Source organism: Bos taurus, chromosome 19, assembly GCF_002263795.3.
Source record: "Bos taurus isolate L1 Dominette 01449 registration number 42190680 breed Hereford chromosome 19, ARS-UCD2.0, whole genome shotgun sequence".
In the NCBI taxonomy this organism is placed as follows: domain Eukaryota; kingdom Metazoa; phylum Chordata; class Mammalia; order Artiodactyla; family Bovidae; genus Bos; species Bos taurus.
The window spans coordinates 24,062,193-24,084,464 of NC_037346.1; the positions used below are offsets into that span (position 1 = coordinate 24,062,193).

Here is a 22,272-nt window from a genome sequence, read left to right on the forward strand (position 1 = left end):
TAAAAACCCTAGAATCTTGAAGTATAGGCAGGGTACTGGAAATCAGGGTCTCAAATTATACTGTACTAGGTCTGGGTCCTTGTGTAAAAGCAGGTTGGGAATGCTGCTTTCAGAGCAAGCCTGACAGGAGGATGTGCTAATACTTGGCACCAGGCTGTGACTTTCCATATTCCAGTCTAGATAGAATCTCTGCTGGTGTATTTTGGGGAACCCCAGCAGGAAAAAACTACAGGTTCTTCCTGTAGGGTCATGAGCCTTCCAGAATATAGAACTACCTGGGTTCCATCTCCATCTGGAGTGTGATGGGTAGCTAGGACCAAATGGCAATGAGTCAAGAGCTCTGGTCTACAGAACCTACACATCTATTATCAGCTCGAACCTCCTTGAGGAACAAGAAGACTCACTTCCTAACAAAAGTCAACTTGCTCAAGATCTAGGAAGGACAGGGACACTTGCTATGGTTTCACCCTCTCGAGACATCCCTCATGCAAAAGCTCGCTTCCCCATGAGCACCCTCCTTAGGGCGCCCTGCACATCAGGGTTCCGGAGGCTGTAGATGAGTGGGTTCAGCATGGGGCTGATGATGGTGTTGAGGATGCCAATCCCCTTGTCCTTGTCTGAAGCCTCCACTGAGCCTAGCCGCATGTAGCTGAAGATGCCTGTGCCATAGAAGATGCCCACCACAGTGAGGTGGGAGCCACACGTGGAGAAGGCTTTCTTCCTGCCCTCTGCTGAGCGGATCCGCAGGACAGCAGCTGCCACATGGATGTAGGAGGTGACAATGAGAATCATAGGTGCACCTGCCATGAGGACACCCAGACCAAAGAGCAGCAGCTCGTTAAGCTGGGTGCTGGAGCAGGAGAGCTGGAAGAGCTGTGGGAGGTCACAGTAGAAGTGGTTGATCACATTGGGACCACAGAAGTTAAGTGTGGATATGGCTACAGTGTGGGTCAGTGCATTTGAGAAGGCACAAGCCCAGGACACGGCCACCAGTATCCTCTGGACTGTCTGGCTCATGCGGGTGCTGTAAGTGAGGGGTCGGCAGATGGCCAGGAATCGGTCATAGGCCATGGCTGTCAACAAGAAGCAGTCCACACCAGCCAGGAGGTGGAAGAAGAAAAGCTGTGTGAGGCAGGCTGCATAGGGAACTGTGCGCTTGTGGGACAAGAGACGACCCAGCATCGAGGGAACGGTGACGGTGATGCACCCCATGTCCAGCACTGATAGGTTCCCCAGGAAGAAGTACATGGGGGTGTGGAGTTTGGGCTCCACCAAGATGGCTGCCAGGATGCTGAGGTTGCCCCCGACAGTGACCAGGTAGGCAAAGAGAAAGAGTACAAAGACAGCTGGCCACAGCCCTGGCGTCTCCACCAAACCCAGCAGGATGAACTCAGCAACAGCTGTTCCATTGGCTCCAGATTCTGGCTCCATGGGTCCCTATAAGAAGATATCCCATAGGGGAAGGGATCAGTCTTTCCAAGTTAGTTGATCAGTAGAAATATATTGACTTGCTTTCAGACGTCAAGCCTCAGAGTAAATTCCCAAGTGTCCTAGTGGGTATTTTCTCTTTCAGGCCACACCTCACTCATTAACCTTCTCTGTCTTCATCTCAGTGTCCTTACCCAGCATCCAGGTGAGTTACCTGCTGCCATAACTAAATTGGACTTCCCCCCTTCCTCATGAAAGATAAAAGTCCCTTTCTTCTTTGGATCCCTAGAACCAAGGAAGGAGGCCCTCCCACCACCAACAACCCATATAAGAAGATTTGGGGAAAACTTAATGCTGAAGTAAAATTGAACAGATAGTAAAATAGAAAGGACTAGAACTGATCGTGATGTTGTTGTTTAGTCGCTAAGGCACATCTGACTCTTTTGCAACCCCATGGACTGTGGCCTGCCAGCCTCCTCTGTCCGTGGGATTTCCCAGGCAAGAATACTGGAGTGGGTTGACATTTCCTTCTCTAGAGGATCTTCCCAACCCAGGGACTGAACCCTCGTCCCTGGGGGGATCTTTACCACTGAGTCACCAGGGAAGCCAGAATTGACCATATTTATAAGGACTTTATAATTTATAATTGCCCTTATAAATATATTACAAAGAGATAAATATCTGGCCAACATCTAGGCAAGAAAAATATAAAGGTACACAAAATTAGGAATTAAAAGGGCCAAAAATAAATACAATAGAAATGGAACACTATTTGTTCCTAAGTTTGAACAATCAATTCAAGAGTAGTCCCTAAACCAAATAAACCAACTGAAAAATGGAAAAAGTGATTGATAATGTACTTCCATGTGTAGTCTCCAGGCTCATATGCTTCTTTGACCGATTATTTAATAATTATAATATAAATTGTTTTAAAATTACAAAATATTAAAGCCTCCCAAATTTATATTTTTAAAGTTAGCAAATCCTGATATTAAAATGTAACAATGGCACCAAAAAAGAAATTATTCTACACTACCCTTGTTTGATACTATGTATGTAAAAATCTTAAGTACAATACATGAATCCGCCATTATCTAGGAGATTTTATAGCAGAGGATGGTTTAATATTGGTAAATCTATTAATATTTTGTAGGATATTAATTTGGAGAAGGCGATGGCACCCCAGTCTAGTACTTTTGTCTGGAGAATCCCATGGACAGAGAAGCCTGGTGGGCTGCAGTCCATGGGGTCGCTAAGAGTCGGACACGACTGAGTGACTTCACTTTCACTTTTCACTTTTATGCACTGGAGAAGGAAATGGCAACCCACTCCATTAGGTTCTTGCCTGGAGAATCCCAGGGACAGGGGAGCCTGGTGGGCTGCTGTCCATGGGGTTGCACAGAGTCGGACACGACTGAAGCAACTTAGCAGCAGCAGCAGCATATTAATTGGCTTAAAAAGAGGAAAATTTTATAGAGGCAGTTCTTAAACATCTGCACATATACTGGATGTAGAGAGAAAAGAAAAAAAAGAGAAAAACACACTTGTAGTTACTTGAAATGGAAATATATCACTTTATGTTATGGAGCATATCCATTGCAAATCTGAATCATTCATAATGGCAGAATAGTAGTGATATTTGTATTAAGATCAGGAGCAAGTAAAGCTATGGCTTTTGCTACTTCAAATATTTCTCATTCTAAAAGTTTTGGGCAAAGGAAAATAAAATGCTTAGGTAAAAAAACAAGAAAGAAAAGAGTAAGTTGAGAACAATAACATTGCCTCAATAGAAGAAAGAAAAAACTTGGACACTTGTGGATTTATTAAGATATTAGCAAGTTAAAAAATAATTATACACAGTCAATAGATTCCTTACACACCAACAAAAGTCAGTCAGGGTTAGTTGCTCAGTCATGTCCGATTCTTTGTGACCCCATGGACTGCAGCCTGCCAGGCTCCTCTGTCCATGGAATTCTCCTGGCAAGAATACTGGGATTCCCTTCTCCAGGGGATCTTCCTGACCCCAGGGATTGAACCTGGGTCTCCTGCATTGCAGGCAGATTCTTTACCATCTGAGCCACCAGAGAAGCCCATATGCCAACAATGCTGCTGCTGCCGCTAAGTTGCTTCAGTCGTGTCCGACTCTATGTGACCCCATAGACGGCAGCCCACCAGGCTCCCCCGTCCCTGGGATTCTCCAGGCAAGAACACTGGAGTGGGTTGCCATTTCCTTCTCCAATGCATGAAAGTGAAAAGTGAAAGTGAAGTTGCTCAGTCGTGTCTGACTCTTAGCAACCCCATGGACTGCAACCCACCAGGCTCCTCCATCCATGGGATTTTCCAGGCAAGAGTACTGGAGTGGAGTGCCATTGCCTTCTCCGAATGCAATTGTAGGGTGAAATCTTACAAAATGAATCAGATTACTTTCATAATAATATATCTTTCAATGTTCTATTTTCTCTAAATTCCAGAGATCTTTAAAGGCCAGCAGTAGTAGCTCAGTAGTTCCTCCCATCATATTTCCACCAGATTCAAGGTGCTCAAGTCCCTTATATAAAATGGCTTAGCACAGTCAGCCCTCTGTGTCCATGGGTTTTGCATCCATGGATACTGAGAGGCAAATGTTTACAACTTTTTAAACTGTACTAAGGTAATCTTACCAGGAGGAAATTTTTAGTTAAAAGGGCCAGCTTCTCTTTGTCAAAGGAAAATATATAGCTATAATGTAACAGAAGCAGAAGATGTTAAGAAGAGGTGGCAAGAATACACAGAAGAACTATACAAAAAAGATCTTCATGACTCACATAATCATGATGGTGTGATCACTCACCTAGAGCCAGACATCCTGGAATGTGACATCAAGTGGGCCTTAGGAAGCATCATTGTGAACAAAGTTAGTGGAGGTGATGGAATTCCAGTTAAGCTATTTCAAACCCTAAAAGGTGATGCTGTGAAAGTGCTGCACTCAATATGCCAGCAAATTTGGAAAACTCAGCAGTGGCCACAGGACTGGAAAAGGTCAGTTTTCATTCCAATCCCAAAGAAAGGCAATGCCAAAGAATGTTCAAACTACCACACAATTGCACTCATCTCATACGCTAGTAAAGTAATGCTCAAAATTCTGCAAGCCAGGCTTCAACAGAAGGTGAACTGTGAATTACCAGATGTTCAAATTGGATTTAGAAAAGGCAGAGGAACAAGAGATCAAATTGCCAACATCCGCTGGATCATGGAGAAAGCAAGAGAGTTCCAGAAAAACATCTACTTCTGCTTTATTGACTATGCCAAAGCTTTTGACTGTGTGGATCACAACAAACTGGAAAATTCTTAGAGATGGGAATACCAGGCCACCTGACCTGCCTCCTGAGAAATCTGTATGCAAGTCAAGAAGCAACAGTTAGAACTGGACATGGAACAACAGACTGGTTCCAAATCGGGAAAGGAGTACGTCAAGGCTGTATATTGCTTATTTATCTTATATGCAGAGTACATCATGCAAAATGCCTGGTTGGATGAAGCTGGAATCAAGATTGCCGGGAGAAATATCAATAACCTCAGATGTGCAGATGACACCACCCTTATGGAAGAAAGTGAAGAAGAACTAAAGCACCTCTTGATGAAAGTGAAAGAGGAGAGTGAAAAAGTTGGCTTAAAACTCAACATTCAGAAAAGTAAGATCATGGCATCCGGTCCCATCACTTCATGGCAAATAGATGGGGAAACTATGGAAACAGTGACAGACTTTATTTTCCTGGGCTCCAAAATCACTGCAGATGGTGACTACAGCCATAAAATTAAAAGACGCTTGCTCCTTGGAAGAAAAGCTATGAAAAGCTACACAGCATATTAAAAGGCAGAGACATTAATTTTCCAACAAAGGTCCGTCTAGTCAAAGCTATGGTTTTTCCAGTAGTCATTTATAGATGTGAGAGTTGTACTGTAAAGAAAGCTGAGTGCCGAAAAATTGATGCTTTTGAACTGTGGTATTTATGCCTGGAAAATCCCATGGACCGAGGAGTCTGGTGGGCTACAGTCCGGATCGTAAAGAGTCGGACACGACTGAGCAACTTCATTTGATTTTTGCATTGGAGGTTAACTCTGTTATCCTCCTGCATGGTCATTTCTCTACAGAGCGTTCCACTATTCTTCTATTCACTATAAATGGCTTCAGGACAGATTCAGGCCTGACTCAGCTTTGTATTCTCAGTGCCTATCATCACACTTTGCATACAGTAGGTACTTAACATTTCTGAAATAAGTAAATAAATGAATTCGGCAACCAAGAACAAGGAGTTGGGAAAGGATTTCTGAATGAGCTGGAATTTATGCAAGAAAATGAAAGGTTGATATGATTTGAAAGAGATATGGATTTTAGTGAAAGGCAGAGCAATACTGCTGTGGGAATTGCCGATTCTTTAGCTAGATTGGACATCAGGAACAATTAAAGTGAAAGTAAAATCGCTCAGTCACGTCAGACCTTCTCCAGAGGATCTTCCTAACCCAGGGATCGAATCTGGGTTTCCTGCATGGTAGGCAGACACTTTACCATCTGAGCCACCAGGGAAGTCAGTTAAGCAGTAGTTAAAACAATCCTGGTCACTGACACATTTTTTTTCTTGAAATAGCCCCAAAATCAGGAGGGTCAGACCCTGTGAATAAATAAGGCTAGGCAAAAAGCGTGCTCCCCAGGTGGCACTAGTGATAAAGAACCTGCCTGCCAGTGCAGGAGATGTAAGATACGCAGGTTCGATCCCTGGGTCAGGAAGATCCCCTGGAGGAGGAGTACAGTACACCTCACAGAGATGCCACGGAATCCTCACTCTTAGTGGTGAAGCTTACTTACTGCTACCAAGATTCCAGGATGATCACTGGGCTGTTCATCTAAGAAGTCCATCTTAAACAAGATCACCATGATAACCTTAACTGAAGAGGTTCTCCTAGATTATGACTCTTGGGTGTTCAAAGTGAGCCCCAGGCTGTCCATACTGAGTATTTACGGCTCCCTGCTATGATGTTCCAACTAAACCCTTTATGCATCTGATAAAGAAGGCTCAATCAGGCCCTCTGATGGAGGGGTCTGGTCCATGGTTGCCTGAGGAATGGGTCCAGGAAAACTGGATTTGATGAATGCCCTCCTGCTCACTCCAATGAAAGCAGAAAGCTGGCTTCATCCAAGAATGACAAGCATTGGTAAAGTGGCCTGGAATGGGAAGTGTCAGCTCTTCCCTTCACTTGATGTGTTACCCAGAGTTAAGACTCTTTCTCTACTGAATCCTCTGTGAAAGAGATCTGACTTGCTTGATAACAACTCAAGTGCCTTCTCCATTACTAGGGAGCAGAGGGGAACCCTGGAGAACACTTACCCTGTTACAGGTACAGAAGCCAGGGAGGTTCCTGGTGAAGAGGGTGCAGCACTGTGCAGGCCCTGGCCCCGGAGAGCAAGGAAGGGGCCATATATAAGAAAACGGGTGAAGGAGAGATGAGATCACCTGTGTTGTGAGGCACTACCCACTGCAGTGTCACCCCTGGGGCCCTCAGAAATTAGCCCTCCCAGGAAGGGTTGGGGTTTGGGGAGCCACAGACCAATAAGCAACCCAAGTCTCTGCTGAGCCCAGTAATGATGCTTCACAACTTTGTGATGCTTCTGATTTCCTCAAAATGATCTCCCATCTGACTCCTTGCTCCACCTCTCATGTGGCTTCCATGAGGTGATTGGGGAATGTTATTAATCCCATTTATCACTCAAGGGCAGTGAAGTCCAAAGAGGTTTCCAAAGTCACCCATGGAGCTAACGGTAGAGCTGGGATGAAACCAGAGTCCAGACTGAGAGATTTGCTCTCCTAGAAGGACAGCTTTGAGCAGAGTGCAGCCTACTTCCTAGGCTTGCCTTGACTTGGGGAAGAGAAGAAGCACAAGAAAGGAGGCAAAGGGGAGAAGCCTTCTGCAAACTCAAGTTTCCTAAGGAGTCCACAGGAATGCAGTGCCTTCTCCCTCGAGACTTGTTAGTGGAGGCCACTGGGATTGCATTTTGGAGGGTCCCGTAATGATTCTGGAAGTAGCTAGCAATAGAAAAACTGGGTTGTATTATGCCCACCCTTGACTCAGACAGTAAAGAATCTCCCTGCAATGTGGGAGACCCAGGCTTGATCCCTGGGCTGGGAAGATCCACCAGAGAAGGGAAATCCATGGACAGAGGAGCCTCGTGGGCTACAGTCTATGGGGTTACAAAGAGTCAGACATGACTGAGCAACTAACACTTTCACTTTTTTTCTTTCATGCCCACCATAATGGAGAACTTGCACTGGCTTAACTGTAGAACCCCTGGTCCTCATGCTTTCCCAGGGCAACCTGATGCAGCATGAAAAGCATGGATGTGGTCTGCTGCTGCTGCTAAGTCACTTCAGTCATGTCCGACTCTGTGCGACCCCATAGACGGCAGCCCACCAGGTTCCCCCGTCCCTGGGATTCTCCAGGCAAGAACACTGGAGTGGGTTGCCATTTCCTTCTCCAAGTCATGAAAGTGAAAAGTGAAAAGTGAAAGTGAAGTCGCTCAGTCGTGTCCAACTCTTAGCAACCCCATGGACTGCAGCCTACCAGGCTCCTCCAGCCATGGGATTTTCCAGGCAGGAGTACTGGAGTGGGGTGCCATTGCCTTCTCCGTGGATGTGATCTATGGACTCGCTTCTCCAGTTCTTAATGGTATGACTTAGGACTAGCTGCTGAAGAACTCTGAAGTTTCCTCATCTGTAAAATGAGAACAATATCTTGACCACTGAGGGAGGGCTGGTCTGAGAATTAAATGAAATTTAACATACTTAAAGTCCCTGGGGAATCTGGGGATCAACAAGTAATAATAATAATAGCAATCACTAATATTTTCTACATTTTAATGTGTTATCTTCCTTAATCCTCCCAATAACTCTGATGTAGCTTTGTTGTTTGCCTCACAGTGCAGAGGAGGAAACTGAGGCTCAGTGAGGTTTAGTAATTTGCTTGATGCTGCACAACTAGGATGTAACAGAGCTGGATCTCAAACCCCATAATATGGTTTTAACAACTTTCTAGAAAACTTTCCATCCTTACTGGAGTGGGTTGCCATTTCCTCCTTCAGGGGATCTTCCTGACCCAGGGATCGAACCATGTCTCTGCATTGCCTGCATTGGCAGGAAGGTTCTTTACCAGCTGAGCTACCAGGGAAGCCCTCTCTTCTTCCAACTTCTTCAAAAAGCACCTACCGCCATGTCATATGCCCCGTTGACTCTGTCTCTGCTGCCTAGATGGACTCCTATATTGGTGCCAACCTTTTTCAGCTCCTTCATGGTCAACTGTACATGATGCCTCTGCTTACAGGATATTAGCCATTTGCAAAAGTGTTCGTGGGTGTGTTTCATTTTCCGATGCTTGCTGTCCATCTCATAATTGCCTGGTACTTGTCATGCCATGGATGAGCTTGAGGCTTTCTGTCCAAGCTGTGCTCATTTTATCCAAGCCCAGTTCTCAACTCTGGGCTCTAATTCTAGCTAAAAGCTGCGGCCAGCCATGGTATGACTCTCTTACTGTCGCACTAAACTGCTCATGCCTGCCTTACGAGGCATCACAACATGTTTTTTAAGGTATAGTAATTAAGATTGTGCTGTATCTGAGCAAAACAAGAGAACTGGCTTCCCTGATGGCTCAGTAGGTAAAGAATCTGCCTACAAGGCAGGAGACGAACACAGATTTGTTCCTTGGGTCGGGAAGATCTCCTGGAGAAGGAAATGGTAACCCACTCCAATATTCTTGTTTGGGAAATTCCATGGACAGAGGACCCTGGCGGGCTATGGTCCAAAGAATCACAAAAGAGTCAGACATGACTGAGCCAACTGAGCACATCAGAGAAATGAAGCAAAAGAACAAATTAGAGAGTCTGAAAATAATATGCGGGAATTTGGTATGTGACATGGGCATCCAGCAGAGCAGTAGGAAGAGGACATGCCTTTCAATAAATGATTCTGGGGTAATAAGATAGCCATAGGAAATATGACATTACTGTCTTTCTGCATGCACAAAAATTAGTTTCAGGAGGATGAAATACTTATATTGAAAATTAAAGATGTTCAAACTGTAAAAATAGTCAATGGAATACCTTCATGCTCTTCTAGGAGTTCAGTCATTCTTAAAGAAGTTCAAAAAGGGACTCCCATGGCAGTCTAGTGGTTAAGACTCCACACTTCCAATGCAGGGGATGCAAGTTCAATCCCTGGTCTGGGAACTAAGATCCCAAATGCTGCATGGTATGGCCAAAAAATAATTTTAAAAAAGAAGATTAAAAAAAGAGAAGTACAAAAAACGTTAGTCATTTTTAAAAGACTGAGAGATTTGCCTGCATTAAAATGTCAAAATCCCTACACACCACAGGATAATGTTTAAATACAGTTACAAATTAAAAGAGACTTGTGGACTTCCCTGGTGGCCCAGAGGTTAAGAATTCGGCTGCCAATTCAGGGGACGTGGGTTCGATCCCTGGTCTGGGAATATTCCACATGCCTCAGGGCAACTAAGCCCATACACACCAACTACTAAAGCCCAGGTGCCCTAGAGCCCAAGCTCTGCAACAAGAGAAGCCACCACAGTGAGAAGCTACTGAGAGTAGCCCCGCTAGCTGAAACCAAAGAAAAGCCCACACAGCAACAAAGACCCAGCACAGCCAAATATAAATACGTACATAAAAATGTTTTAAAAAGTAAAAGACTTACAATATGTATATAGCTCTCCTAGAGTATCCAACATATTTCCAGACTTCTACACTCAATAAAAAAAAAATATAATAGATCCAATAGAAAACAAAGGATATGAACAAAAGAGGAAACACAAATGGCCAGTGAAAGGAAGTTCAGCCTTATTTGTGATCTACCAAATGCAAATTAAAATCACAGTTGAGACACCATTTCACACTGTATCGGTCTAAATAAGAAATGAGATAAATGGCAAGTTTTAATGAGAATATAGAATTTTTAAAAATCTTATACACAACTGCTAAGACCCTAACGTGGTATAAGTCCTTTGGGAAACAATTTGAATTTATCCTTTAAATCTGAAGACGCACAAACTCTATTTCTAATTAGCAATCATAGAGAAGTTCTTGCATGTGTACCAAGAAATATATACAACAGTGTTCACAGAAGCAAAATATCTTGAAATAGGAAAGAAATGATAAACTTTGGTGTATTAATAGCCTGCAATGCTATACAGCCTTAAAAAAATAAACGAACAATAGTTGTAGACACTCATATGAGAATCATACAAACATAATAATGAAATAAACAAGTCAAAGAAGAATAACTATTGAAAGACCCCATTTATATAAAGACCAAATATAATGGTAAAGTCTAGATGATAGGTATATGGGTGTTCACTGCACAAGTTTTAAACTTTACAATGTGCTCTAAAATTTTTACAATAAAATATTAGGGGAAAACAGTCTTTCATTTTTTAAAGATTTTTTTTTTTTAATGTGGACCATTTTCAAAGTCTTAATTGCATTTGTTACAAAATGGCTTCTGTTTTTGTTCTGGCTTTTTGGCCGAAAGGCATGTGGGATCTTAGCTCCCCAGTCAGGGACTGAACCCTCACCCCCTGCACTGGAAGGTGGAGTTTTAACCCCTGGACCACGAGGGAAGTCCCAATCTGTCATTAAAGAGAAGACCTGGCTAAATATCTTGCTATCAAATATACCAGTTTTTATTACCTTTCAAACTACTTCTAGGAATCTGTTCTAAATGTAGAAGAGGCATAATAAGGGGACATTTTAACTTATCTACCAATAAGGGAATAATCAAGAAAGTTTTATATTCACCATCCCTTTACTGAAACACTCTTCCTTGACTCAGTGTGAATCTGGAGGTGACACTAGGGAGGAAATGGCATCAGGAGATGAGGTTCCCTCTGATATTCTAAGGGGCTTCCCAGGTGGCACGTAAAGAATACACCTGCCAAAGCAGTAGACATAGGAGATGAGGGTTCGATCTTAGTCAGGAAGATGCCCTGGAGTAAGAAATGACTACTCACTGCAGTATTTTTGCCTGGAAACTTCTAGGCACAGAAGAGCCTGGTGGGGTACAGCTCATGGGGTCGCAGAGTTGGACACAACTGAGTACACACAGACTTGCATTGATATCCTCCCCATTATGCTTGGACTTGGGCATGTCAATGCCCTGCACCCTCTTCTGGGAGGCTCTTCCACCCTTCATGCAAACTGACCTCAGTAAGACCTTCCGTCACTGCCATATTTGTCTAACTTCTAAGGTGAAGTAACTCATTCTCAAACTGAGAATACCACTGCTTATGCAACATTGTTATATAAGTGTTTTATTTATGAAACATGTTCAAAATAAAAATGAATGCCCAAAGCATTATTAATGAAATAAAAAATAATCAGAAAGAGAGACGTTTAGCATTTTTTTATCTAGTTGGGACTTGTAGCAAGGTAGTAATGGGTAGTAAAAGGTTCAGTTTGGGTCCTGGAACCTAGAAGTTCCCTTCTGTGGACAGCTGTCAGTAGAGATTCAACTCATTCTAATTCCCTGTCAATGTCTCCTTGGCCGCTGGCAGTCCTGAGTCTCTGTGACGCTCTTCCACTGATCCTGCAAAGAACTTCTCTCAAACTCGCTAATGAGAGCCAGTGGGAAAGCATTCTCTTTTTTTTCTTTCTTTCTTTTTTTTTTTTTTTTGGAGTCAAAATTGAGATCCAGATCACTTTATTTCATCCCCAAAGTAGCCTAGTGAAGTCAGACTCAACAGCCAGCTGGGATTAGAAGTAACTGAAGTGAAAACGATATCCTAAACTGCTGAGACATAGCAAGAAGAGGGCTGGTCCACCACACCAGAGTGCTTCTCGGGAAGTTAAGTATCTCCAATAGCTCACCAAGAAAGAAGTGACTCTGACACTAACTAGGAGTCATTAATATTTTTTTAAATGCCTCAAGCCACTTTAGGAGCAAAAGTAGAGTGGTCCTGGTCTAGAAGATACTCCAAACCTTTATCTTCACTCATGAAGTTGAGAGTACAAAGCTAGAAAACATTTAGGGTCAGGACAGTGGAGGGTCTGGAGTAAGGTACAGGATGGAGGAAGGGCAAGATATTTGTTTGAGACTAGAGGAAGAGCTGGGTTTGAGGATGGCAGTAGTGACAGGCTGTGTGAGGCGACCTTGTGAAGTGATGGAGGGGGCGACATAGGAGCAAATCCCCCGGCCCCCAGCCCCACAAGGCTAGGATGTCACAAGTCACTGCTGCTCCTCTCCCAAGATGGTAGGCTGGACTAAATCAGAAATCCAAAGTCCCAACTCCACCTCCAACGCAGTGTAAGCTTAACTGCCTTTTAAGACTCTCTGAGATTTATTTTAACTCCATGAAGTGCTGAGATGGTTACGAGGGGGAGAAGGATGGGGGGAAGGGATAGGCAGAAGTTTGGGATCAACACGTACCCACTACTATATTTAAAATGGTAACAAAACAAGGGCCTACTATATAGCACCGGGAACTCTGCTCAATGTCATGTGGCAAGCTGGATGGGAGGGGAGTTTGGGGGAGAATGGATATGGCTGGGTCACTTTGCTGTGAACCTGAAACTATCACAACATTGTCAATTGGCTATGCTCCAATATAAAATAAAAAGTTTAAAATTTACCAAAAAAGGGAGACTTAAAAAGAATGTCAGTTCATAGTAATTGCTCAAAAATATTTTTGTTAAATGAATGAATGTTGCCATGTCCATGAAGGTCATACTTGGAAACATTTTCAGAAAAGTTCAAAATGTTTTGAAGATACTAGAGATCATTATGTCTGTTTATCCAGCTTTGGCTCCCCCTGGAAAGTCTAATTTCTGATGCCTCCAGGGTAACAATTGGGAGGAGAAAAATCCCACTGTGAGGGTGATGTCACATGAGTTGTTTATCTCCTTGTCTCTGTGTCCTTCATAAGCTATCCCCACTTGGAGGTCTTTGGGCCAGCATGACTGTCCCCTGCTGTTTGCCCAAGATGTGTTCAGCCCCTTGACTGGGTGGGTGCCAAGACCCCTCACTGCATGCTCCCAACTTGGATTTCATACAAGCCAAATAATGGCTTCTCCCTTCTGAAAAAAACCAGTGGGACTCAGTCCCTTGAATGTAAAGGTTAGAGACAGGGAGAAGTCAGTTTTAACCAAAGTTTAAAGCCTCATTAACTTGGAGGGGAGCAAGGCTGTTACCAGATAGTTAAGTCCAGAGCAGATTTAGAATGAAAACCAGTTCTATCCGGAGAGATGGAGCTGATGGTCAGAACACGTCCATGCAGAAAAGGTCAGACCATTAGATGGAGGTTTATCCATGGTGGACTTGACTTTATTCTCAACATTAATCATTAGAAAACATTTTCCTCTGCTCATGCCTTATGCCTTTTGCCCACCTCCCACCCCCACCCTCCCCTCCCCACCCCCAGCCCAGGAAGCTCCAACTCCAGCCTCTTCCCATTTGAAGTAGACTCCATGTGAGTGACTTCAATATCCATCCTTCAGCCAGAGGTTGCGGTGGATCACTGTGTGTTTTATTAGTGTGACCACCCAGGGGTGGGAAAAGGAGGACATTATCTAAGTGATCAAGCATGTGGGCAGGACACAGCACCACAAAAGTCTTTAGCCTCATGTGGCCACCAGGTCCATGATAGTGTGTGTGTTGGATGATATGCAGTTAGAACCAGGAGACAGAAGAGCAAGAAGCCAAGTGGCGGTGGAGTTGGAGAAGAGAATTCCGAGTCTTGGTGTCTGCTTCTCTGGCCTGTGAGAGAGCTCAACTGGGCATCCAGGGAGGCGGCTGAGTTGGGTATCCACTCACCCCACCTGGATCTGAAGCCTGGAAACTTGTGCTGCTCAAAAGCTCCTTGTACACTTTTCTTATTCAGTAGAAGGTCAATACTTTGGAGCCCAAACTTGGTGTTCTTTGATGACCTAGAGGGGTGGATGGTGGGTGGAGTGGGAGGGAGACTCCAGAGGGAGGGGATATATGTATACATAGAGCTGATTCACTTTGTTGTGCAGCAGAAGCTAACGCAACATTGTAAAGCAATTACACTCCAGTTAAAAAAAAAAGTCTGATTCTCCACTTGTCACCATCGGCACCTTCTAGCTTTACTTGTTCTACTGCCGGTGGGAGAGAGTCATGGATCCGGGAGCCTCAGGAAATGATTCAGTTGTCACTGAGTTTGTCCTGCTGGGGCTCACGAAGACCCCAGCTCTACAGCCCATCCTCTTCGTCATCTTCCTCCTCGCTTATGTAGCTACTGTGGGGGGCAATTTCAGCATCCTGGCTGCCATCCTCGCTGAACCCAAACTCCACACCCCCATGTACTTCTTCCTGGGGAACTTGTCCCTGCTGGATGTTGGATGCATCAGTGTCACTGTCCCTGCCATGCTGGGGCATTTCATGTCCAGTAACAGAAGCATCCTCTATCGGTCCTGCCTCTCCCAGCTCTTCTTCTTCCACCTCCTGGCCGGGGTGGACTGCTTCCTGCTGACCGTCATGGCCTACGACCGCTACCTGGCCATCTGCCAGCCCCTCACCTACAGCACCCACATGAGCTGGGGAATCCAGCGAGCCCTGGCCGGCATGTCTTGTGTCTTTTCCTTCACCAACGCGCTGACTCAAACTGTTGCTGTATCTACTCTGAACTTCTGCGGTCCCAATGTGATCAACCACTTCTACTGTGACCTCCCACAGCTCTTCCAGCTCTCCTGCTCCAGCATCCAGCTCAACGAGCAGTTGCTCTTTGTAGCAGCAGCCTTCATGGGTGTGGCCCCCTTAGTCCTCATCACTGTGTCCTATGGACACGTGGCAGCCGAAGTCCTGCGGATCCGCTCAGCGGAGGGCAGGAAGAAAGCCTTCTCCACGTGTGGCTCCCACCTCACCGTGGTGGGCATCTTCTATGGCACAGGCGTCTTCAGCTACATGCGGCTGGGCTCAGGGGAGGCTTCAGACAAGGACAAGGGCATTGGCATCCTCAACACAGTCATCAGCCCCATGCTGAACCCCGTCATCTACAGCCTCCGAAACCCCGATGTGCAGGGTGCCCTGAGACGGGTGTTCACAGGGAGACAGCCCCCCACGTGAGATTTCTTGCTCTGGCTTTGAAGAATATCAGGGCTCCACTAACTGCTTCCAAGAGGTACTGCGATTAGTGCAAATGGAATGTGAACATGGTGAAATCAAATCAGAAACTGGCTTAGGAAGGAAAGTACAATAAAAACAACAGTAGCTGTTACTTATATCATGATTACCATGTGCCAGGCCACTCTTCTAAGTGACTGACAGCTATTAACTCATTTAACCCTCAGAACAAACCTATGAAGCAGGCACAGATTTAGAAATTACAGATTAGGAAACCCAACCTCAGAGAGGTTAAATAACTTGCCCAAAGTCACACAGCTAAAGAGTGTCAGAGCTGTGATTTAAATCTAGGTGGGCACTGTCTCTGCTGCCTCTTAAAAGTAATACATCATTCCAAAGAAGAAGGGTATCTGTAAAGTGGGATGGATGGGACAGACAAGAAAGAGGGTATAAAAGAAAAGGAAGGCCAGTGTTACAGGAAAAATATTTTTTAAAAGGGAGTAAGAAGTTTTTAAAATAAATTTATTTATTTTAATTGGAGGTTAATTATTTTACAATATTGTATTGGTTTTGCCATACATCAACATGAATCCACCATGGGTATACACGTGTTCCCCATCCTGAACCCCCCCTCCCACCTCCCTCCCTGTACCATCCCTCTGGGTCATCCCAGTGCACCAGCCCCAAGCATCCTGTATCATGCATTGAACCTGGACTAGCAATTCGTTTCATATATATTATACATGTTTCAATGCCATTCTCCCAAATCATCCCACCCTCTCCCTCTCCCAGAGTCCAGAAGACTGTTCTGTATATCTGTGTCTCTTTTGCTGTCTTGCATACAGGGTTACCATTCTTTAATACATTTACAGCTTGTTCCAGAGCAGCTGGAAGAGGCTGATAGAGGAATTGCTGAAGACTGACTTTAGCAAATAAACCGACAAAAAGAGAACAAAGTTTAAAACCAAAATCCAAGGGGCAAGGCATTGTTTAGAAAAACCATAGAGATGAAGTAGAATATAGGGCTGACAATAACAAAAAATATGTGTAATAACAGTAATTAAAGAGTTTCAGCTCACCTGAGAAAGTCTCCCTGACTGACTGACTGGAGATCTTTGCCTTCTTGGACATAAACCTGAACCGAACTCTACTTCTGCATTGCTAAAAGGAGAAAACCACTTCATTTATTCCATTTATAGCTTTAAACATCTTTTTACATAATGCAATAAAAATGCATATTATTAAAAAATTAGTATGAAAAGAATAAAATTACTCATAAGTTCATTTCAGAGATAATCATTTTGATATTTAGTCTATAATTGTTTAAAAAGCGTGTACCTAACATATATTTGTAAAAATAGAAAAACCTGCTTTTTTCACTTAATAATATAGTGATAACATAGTAATAAAAGAATAACATAGATGGATATCTTTCCATGACATTCAATAGAGATCTTACTCATTTTTTTCTAGATTGCATAGCATTCCTTTGAATGGATAGAATAAAATGGATTTTACAACTTTCTCTTAGTGAACGTGCTTTGGTTGAAATAATCTCATTGGATGGAGTGCTGCAATGAACCTAGAAATAACCTTTATTTAATTTTCAAAGGAATAGATTCGTTGATTCTTTCCCCACTGATATAAAATCACCCTTTCACTATCGACTAAATATCCTTCTAGTTTGGGGTCTGTTGTTGGACTCTCTTTTGCTCTTCTTAATCATTATGGTATTAAAACACAAGTTAATATGTAGTTGTTCAGGTATTTTTTATTACTTTCATTTCCCTGGCGTTGGTCTGTCTTTGCCATACTCATTCCTGCAACTACTTATAATCATCCTTCCAATTAATTTTAAAAAATCTGTACATTTCTACTAACAGAGTGTCAATGTATAAATTTAGGAAGAACAGACACCTTTGTATTACTGATTTTCCCAATCTGGAACAAGGTATATCGCTTTAATTACTAAAGTCTTATTTTATAGCTTAAGAGTTGTTTTTTGTTTTTGTTTTTAATAGAATTGTGTGAAACAGAAAGCCAATTTCCCTTGCCAGGAGGCAGATTTATCCAGAGTGATTCAGGAGGCCAAGAAGGTATGTCCCACAGATAGGGGTTAGTGAGTATATGCTCAAATTGCTGCAACTGGCTCTGGAGAGTCTCTGATACTTAAACACAGCACTTGGAACCTTGGGAAAAAGGTTCTATGTGAATTTATTATTCTGATAGTCAGGAATATTTACACTTAGAAAAGTAATGGAAAGGAAACATTTTTGTGTGCTTTATTGAGTTCACCGGTTTTTAAACCCCCAGCTGTACCTGGAGCACAGACATGTAGTTTATAAGACTTGAAAGTAATCAGGAGGCTTTCCTGGGGGCTGAGGTAGTAAAGAAGCCGCCTGCAATAAGGGAGACCTGGATTCAATCCCTGGGTTCGGAAGATCCCCTGGAGGAGGGCATGGCAACCCACTCCAGTATTCTTGCCTGGAGAATCCCCAGGGACAGAGGAGCCTGGCGGGCTACAGTCCACGGGGTCACAAAGGTCGGACACGACTGAGCGACTAAGCACACTTGGTTTTCAGCTCTTATAGAATGAAATTTGTCAACAGTGGGCCCACATCCTTCTTTGTCAGCAATCATCTAGGACTAAATTTCTATAGACCTCACTAGAGAGGGCCAGTACCCTCCAATTTGCCAGGCTTCCAACTCTCCACACCCTTTGCCTTGCCCTTGTAGGCACAGCAGTTTGTTATCCCTGATCCAGACATTTGATGGTCTAGCTTTCGTCACTCTTGAAAAAAGTTTTGATCTGTAATGTATGTGTGTTTCCTAGAATTTTCTGATTCTTTCTGAATCCTCAACTTATAGGAAATTCTACTAGCACATAAGGCACTCAAGTAATATCAATAGGATGAATTATTGTCTAATTTTTGGGGTTCCCAGGTGGCTCAGTGGTAAAGAATCTGCCTGCCAATGCAGGAGACACAAGAGAAGTGGATTTGATCTCTGGGTTGGGAAGATCCCCTGAAGAAGGAAATGGCAACCCACTCCAGTATTCCTGCCTGGAAAATCCCATGGACAGAGGAGCCTGATGGGCTACACTACAGTCCATGGGGTCACAAAGAGCCAGACATGACTGAGCGACTGAGTACACACACACACACACACACACACACACACACACACACACACACTGTCTTATTTTAGGGAAGATGGTCTCAACAGTTAGGCACTATCTAGGGAGAAGAAAAGAGGTAAGACTTGTCACTAAATTGGACCTGACACTAAAGAAAACCTGACCTATGTCCATAAAAGTATAATTTTGTTAAAGTATTAATTGATTCCAAAAACTTTCATTCAGTTCAGTTCAGTCGCTCAGTCGTGTCTGACTCTTTGAGACCCCATGAATCACAGCACGCCAGGCCTCCCTGTCCATCACCAACTCCCAGAGTTCACTCAGACTCACGTCCATCGAGTCGGTGATGCCATCCAGCCATCTCCTCCTATGCTGTCCCCTTCTCCTCCTGCCCCCAATCCCTCCCAGCATCAGAGTCTTTTCCAATGAGTCAACTCTTCGCATGAGGTGGCCAAAGTACTGGAGTTTCAGCTCCAGCATCATTCCTTCCAAAGAACACCCAGGACTGATCTCCTTTAGAATGGACTGGTTGGATCTCCTTGTAGTCCAAGGGACTCTCAAGAGTCTTCTCCAACACCACAGTTCAAAAGCATCAATTCTTCGGCGCTCAGCTTTCTTCACAGTCACCTAAAATGTAGCAGGAAAAACACTACCTGCCAATCTGGAGTGGTCTGCCTCTTTCTTTGATCTCTCCTTGCCTTCTCTGTGTGGGGCCAGTTTGCAAACCAACACAAAAATTCCTTAGATAAGATACAAAAGTCATGAATCACAAAAGAAAAAAATGATGAATTGGATATCATCAAAAATTTAAATGTCAGTTATTCAAAGGACACTGTTTATGAAAATATAAATCACAGACTAGGGAACTATTTGCAAAACATGGATTAAAGGCTAGTATCCTTTATATTTAATAAAATATATTTTTAAAAATAACTCAATGAGAGGTAGAAAAACAACTAATTTTTATTGAGGGGGAGAGAATTATTTAAATAAATATTTGATCAATGACATACAGATGGTAAATAAGCACATGAAAAGATGCTCAATATCATTAAGGAAATACAAAGTTAAACCACAATGAGATACTATTGCACACCTAATAGTGAGGATTAATATTAAAAAGACTGATGATATTAGTGTTGATGAACAACTGACAATCTCATTCATTGCTGGGAGGAATTCAAAATGATACAGCCACTTTGGAAAACAGTTTGACAGTTGCTTTTAAAATTAAACATCCACTTAGATAGGTTTCAGCAGTTATACTCCAAGGTATTTCCAAGGAGAAATGAAAACATGTCTCCACACAAAGAATTGTCTGAACATAGTTATATCTTTATTTGTAATGGCTAAAATCTGGAAACAATCCAAATGTTCATTAACTGATAAATAGCCTAGCAAATTGCAATAGATGGAATATGACTTGCAGAAATGTACTCCTACAACCAACATGCACGAATCTCTGAAGAATCATGCTAATAGAATGAATCCGATTATTTAAAAAGTCTACATAATGTGTGGTTCCATTTATGTGACACTATGAAAAAACCAACACCATAGGGAAAGAAATCAGATCAGAGGTTGCCATCGCTATGGCCTGGAGAGGGGATTTCCTGCAAAGGTGCAGAAGGGAAGTTTTGGGAGCAGTTGAAGTGTTCCATATATTGATGGAGGTGGTCGATACATGACTAGATATTTTATCAAAGCTCATCAGACTTCACAATTAAAATCATACTTTAGGTAACTTTTATTTTTTTCAGCTCTGTAATTTTGTAATTGCTTTTTATGCTTGCCTTATTTTTTTCTACTTTTTATTTTGTATTGGAATATAGCCGATTAAAAATGTTGTGATAGTTTCAGCTGCACAGCAAAGTGGCCCAAACATGTATCCATTCTCCCCTCAAACTCGCCTCCCATCTAGCCTGCCACACGACATTGACCAGAGTTCCTTGTGTTGTACAGTAGCTCCTTGTTGGTTATCTATTTTAAATAAGCAGTGTGTACATATTGAGCCCAAACTTTTAAAAGCCATACCTTAAAAAACCCGGTGTAGAAAATAAATGAGAGAAACAGTATCAGAATTAGTGAGCTCCACTAGGGACATCCTCTCTGGCTTTGCCTAGTCAACTAAGCCCTCTGGTTCTTATTTTTCCCATCAATAATATGGAAACTGTATCTTTTCTCAGGACCATTAGGAGCCTGGAATGAAGTTGTGACTCTAATGTTCCTTTAATAAAGTCCAAAATACTAGGCAGATGAGAGAAACCCTTAAGGACTGAAGGACTGAGGTTGTTTGTCTGCCTCTGGTTTCTTGTGCAATCCCTGGGGAGTGTGTCCTTTTTAGGGCCCCTAAGGGCTTGTTAGCTCCCAAATACAGAGAGAGCACCAAGACACACTCTGTCAGCCCATGCGTCACTTCCTTTATAAGGCTTCTGGAGACGGGCCACTTTGGGTCAGCTCAGCACTCACTACCCTCTCTACGAGAACTGCCATCTGGGAACTCGGAGTAGAAAGGTAACTGTCTCTGTGCCAGGACTGCTCATTTCCTTCCTTCGTGAGTAAGTGTGGATGAAGATCCCACCTGATCTTCAGGTAGCTTTTCCCTTGGTGCTAGAGAATAAAGGACTGAGCCATCAGCGGATTCAGGGGGTGGCAGTGAAATGCAACGGTGGCATTCTCTACTCTTAGTGACAAGAAGAACGAAGGTCAGAGCTGGCAAGTAGAGGAAGTCAGAAGGGAAGAGATTAGGGTCAAGAATGGGGAAATGAAAAGTCTGTGGAGAGCCAAGGTGGGTATTTACGTTGATTGGGGCAGATAAATCAATATTTATAGTGTATTACAGCATATTAAAAAAACAGAGACATCACTTTGCCGGCAAAAGTCTGTCTAGTCAAAGCTATGGTTTTTCCAGTACTTGTATGAATGTGAGAGCTGGACCATTAAGAAGGCTGTGCACCAAAGAATTGATGGTTTTAAATTATGATGCTTGAGAGGACACTTGAGAGTCCTTTGGACAGGAAGGAGGTCAAACCAGTCAATCCTAACGGAAATCAATCCTGAATATTCATTGGAGGGACTGATGCTAAAGCTGAAGCTCCAATACTTTGGCGACGAGCTGACTCATTGGAAAAGACCTTGATGCTGGGAAAGATTGAAGGCAGGAGGAGAAGAGGGCAACAGAGGATGAGATGGTTAGATGGCATCACTGATTCAATGGTCATGGGTTTGACCAAACTATGGGAGATAGTGAAAGACAGAGAAGCCTGGCGTATTGCAGTTCATGAGGTCACAAAGAGTTGGACATGACTTAACGACTGAACAACAAATACCTCTAAGTAAACCTAGAGATAATACAACACAGTCTTTCATATTGCAGAAGGGAAAATGGATGGACATACCGATAGACAATAGATACTGAGATACTGGCAAAGGGGTTGGCAAAAATAAAAGCACAAAATACAAGTTTTCCAGAACAAACTCTTATTTATGTGAACTTAAAACAGGATATCTTTTTTGGGCTTCCCTTTTCTCATTTTAAAATGATTAGCTATCTTCAAGAATTTCTGTGAAATTTCAATGGAGTAAAATATTTGA

At 43.1% G+C, this 22,272-nt stretch overlaps 2 protein-coding genes across 2 annotated transcripts; one reads left to right on the top strand and one right to left on the bottom strand.

Moving 5' to 3' along the window:
* Positions 1–483: 483 nt before the first annotated feature.
* OR3A1D (olfactory receptor family 3 subfamily A member 1D) lies at positions 484–1,431 on the bottom strand. Its single transcript, NM_001389815.1, has one exon. The coding sequence runs from the start codon at positions 1,429–1,431 to the stop codon at positions 484–486; it is 948 nt and encodes a 315-aa protein (NP_001376744.1).
* A 13,166-nt stretch (positions 1,432–14,597) lies between these two features.
* Positions 14,598–15,545, top strand: OR3A4 (olfactory receptor family 3 subfamily A member 4). Its single transcript, NM_001390722.1, has one exon. The coding sequence runs from the start codon at positions 14,598–14,600 to the stop codon at positions 15,543–15,545; it is 948 nt and encodes a 315-aa protein (NP_001377651.1).
* The last annotated feature ends 6,727 nt before the right edge of the window (positions 15,546–22,272 follow it).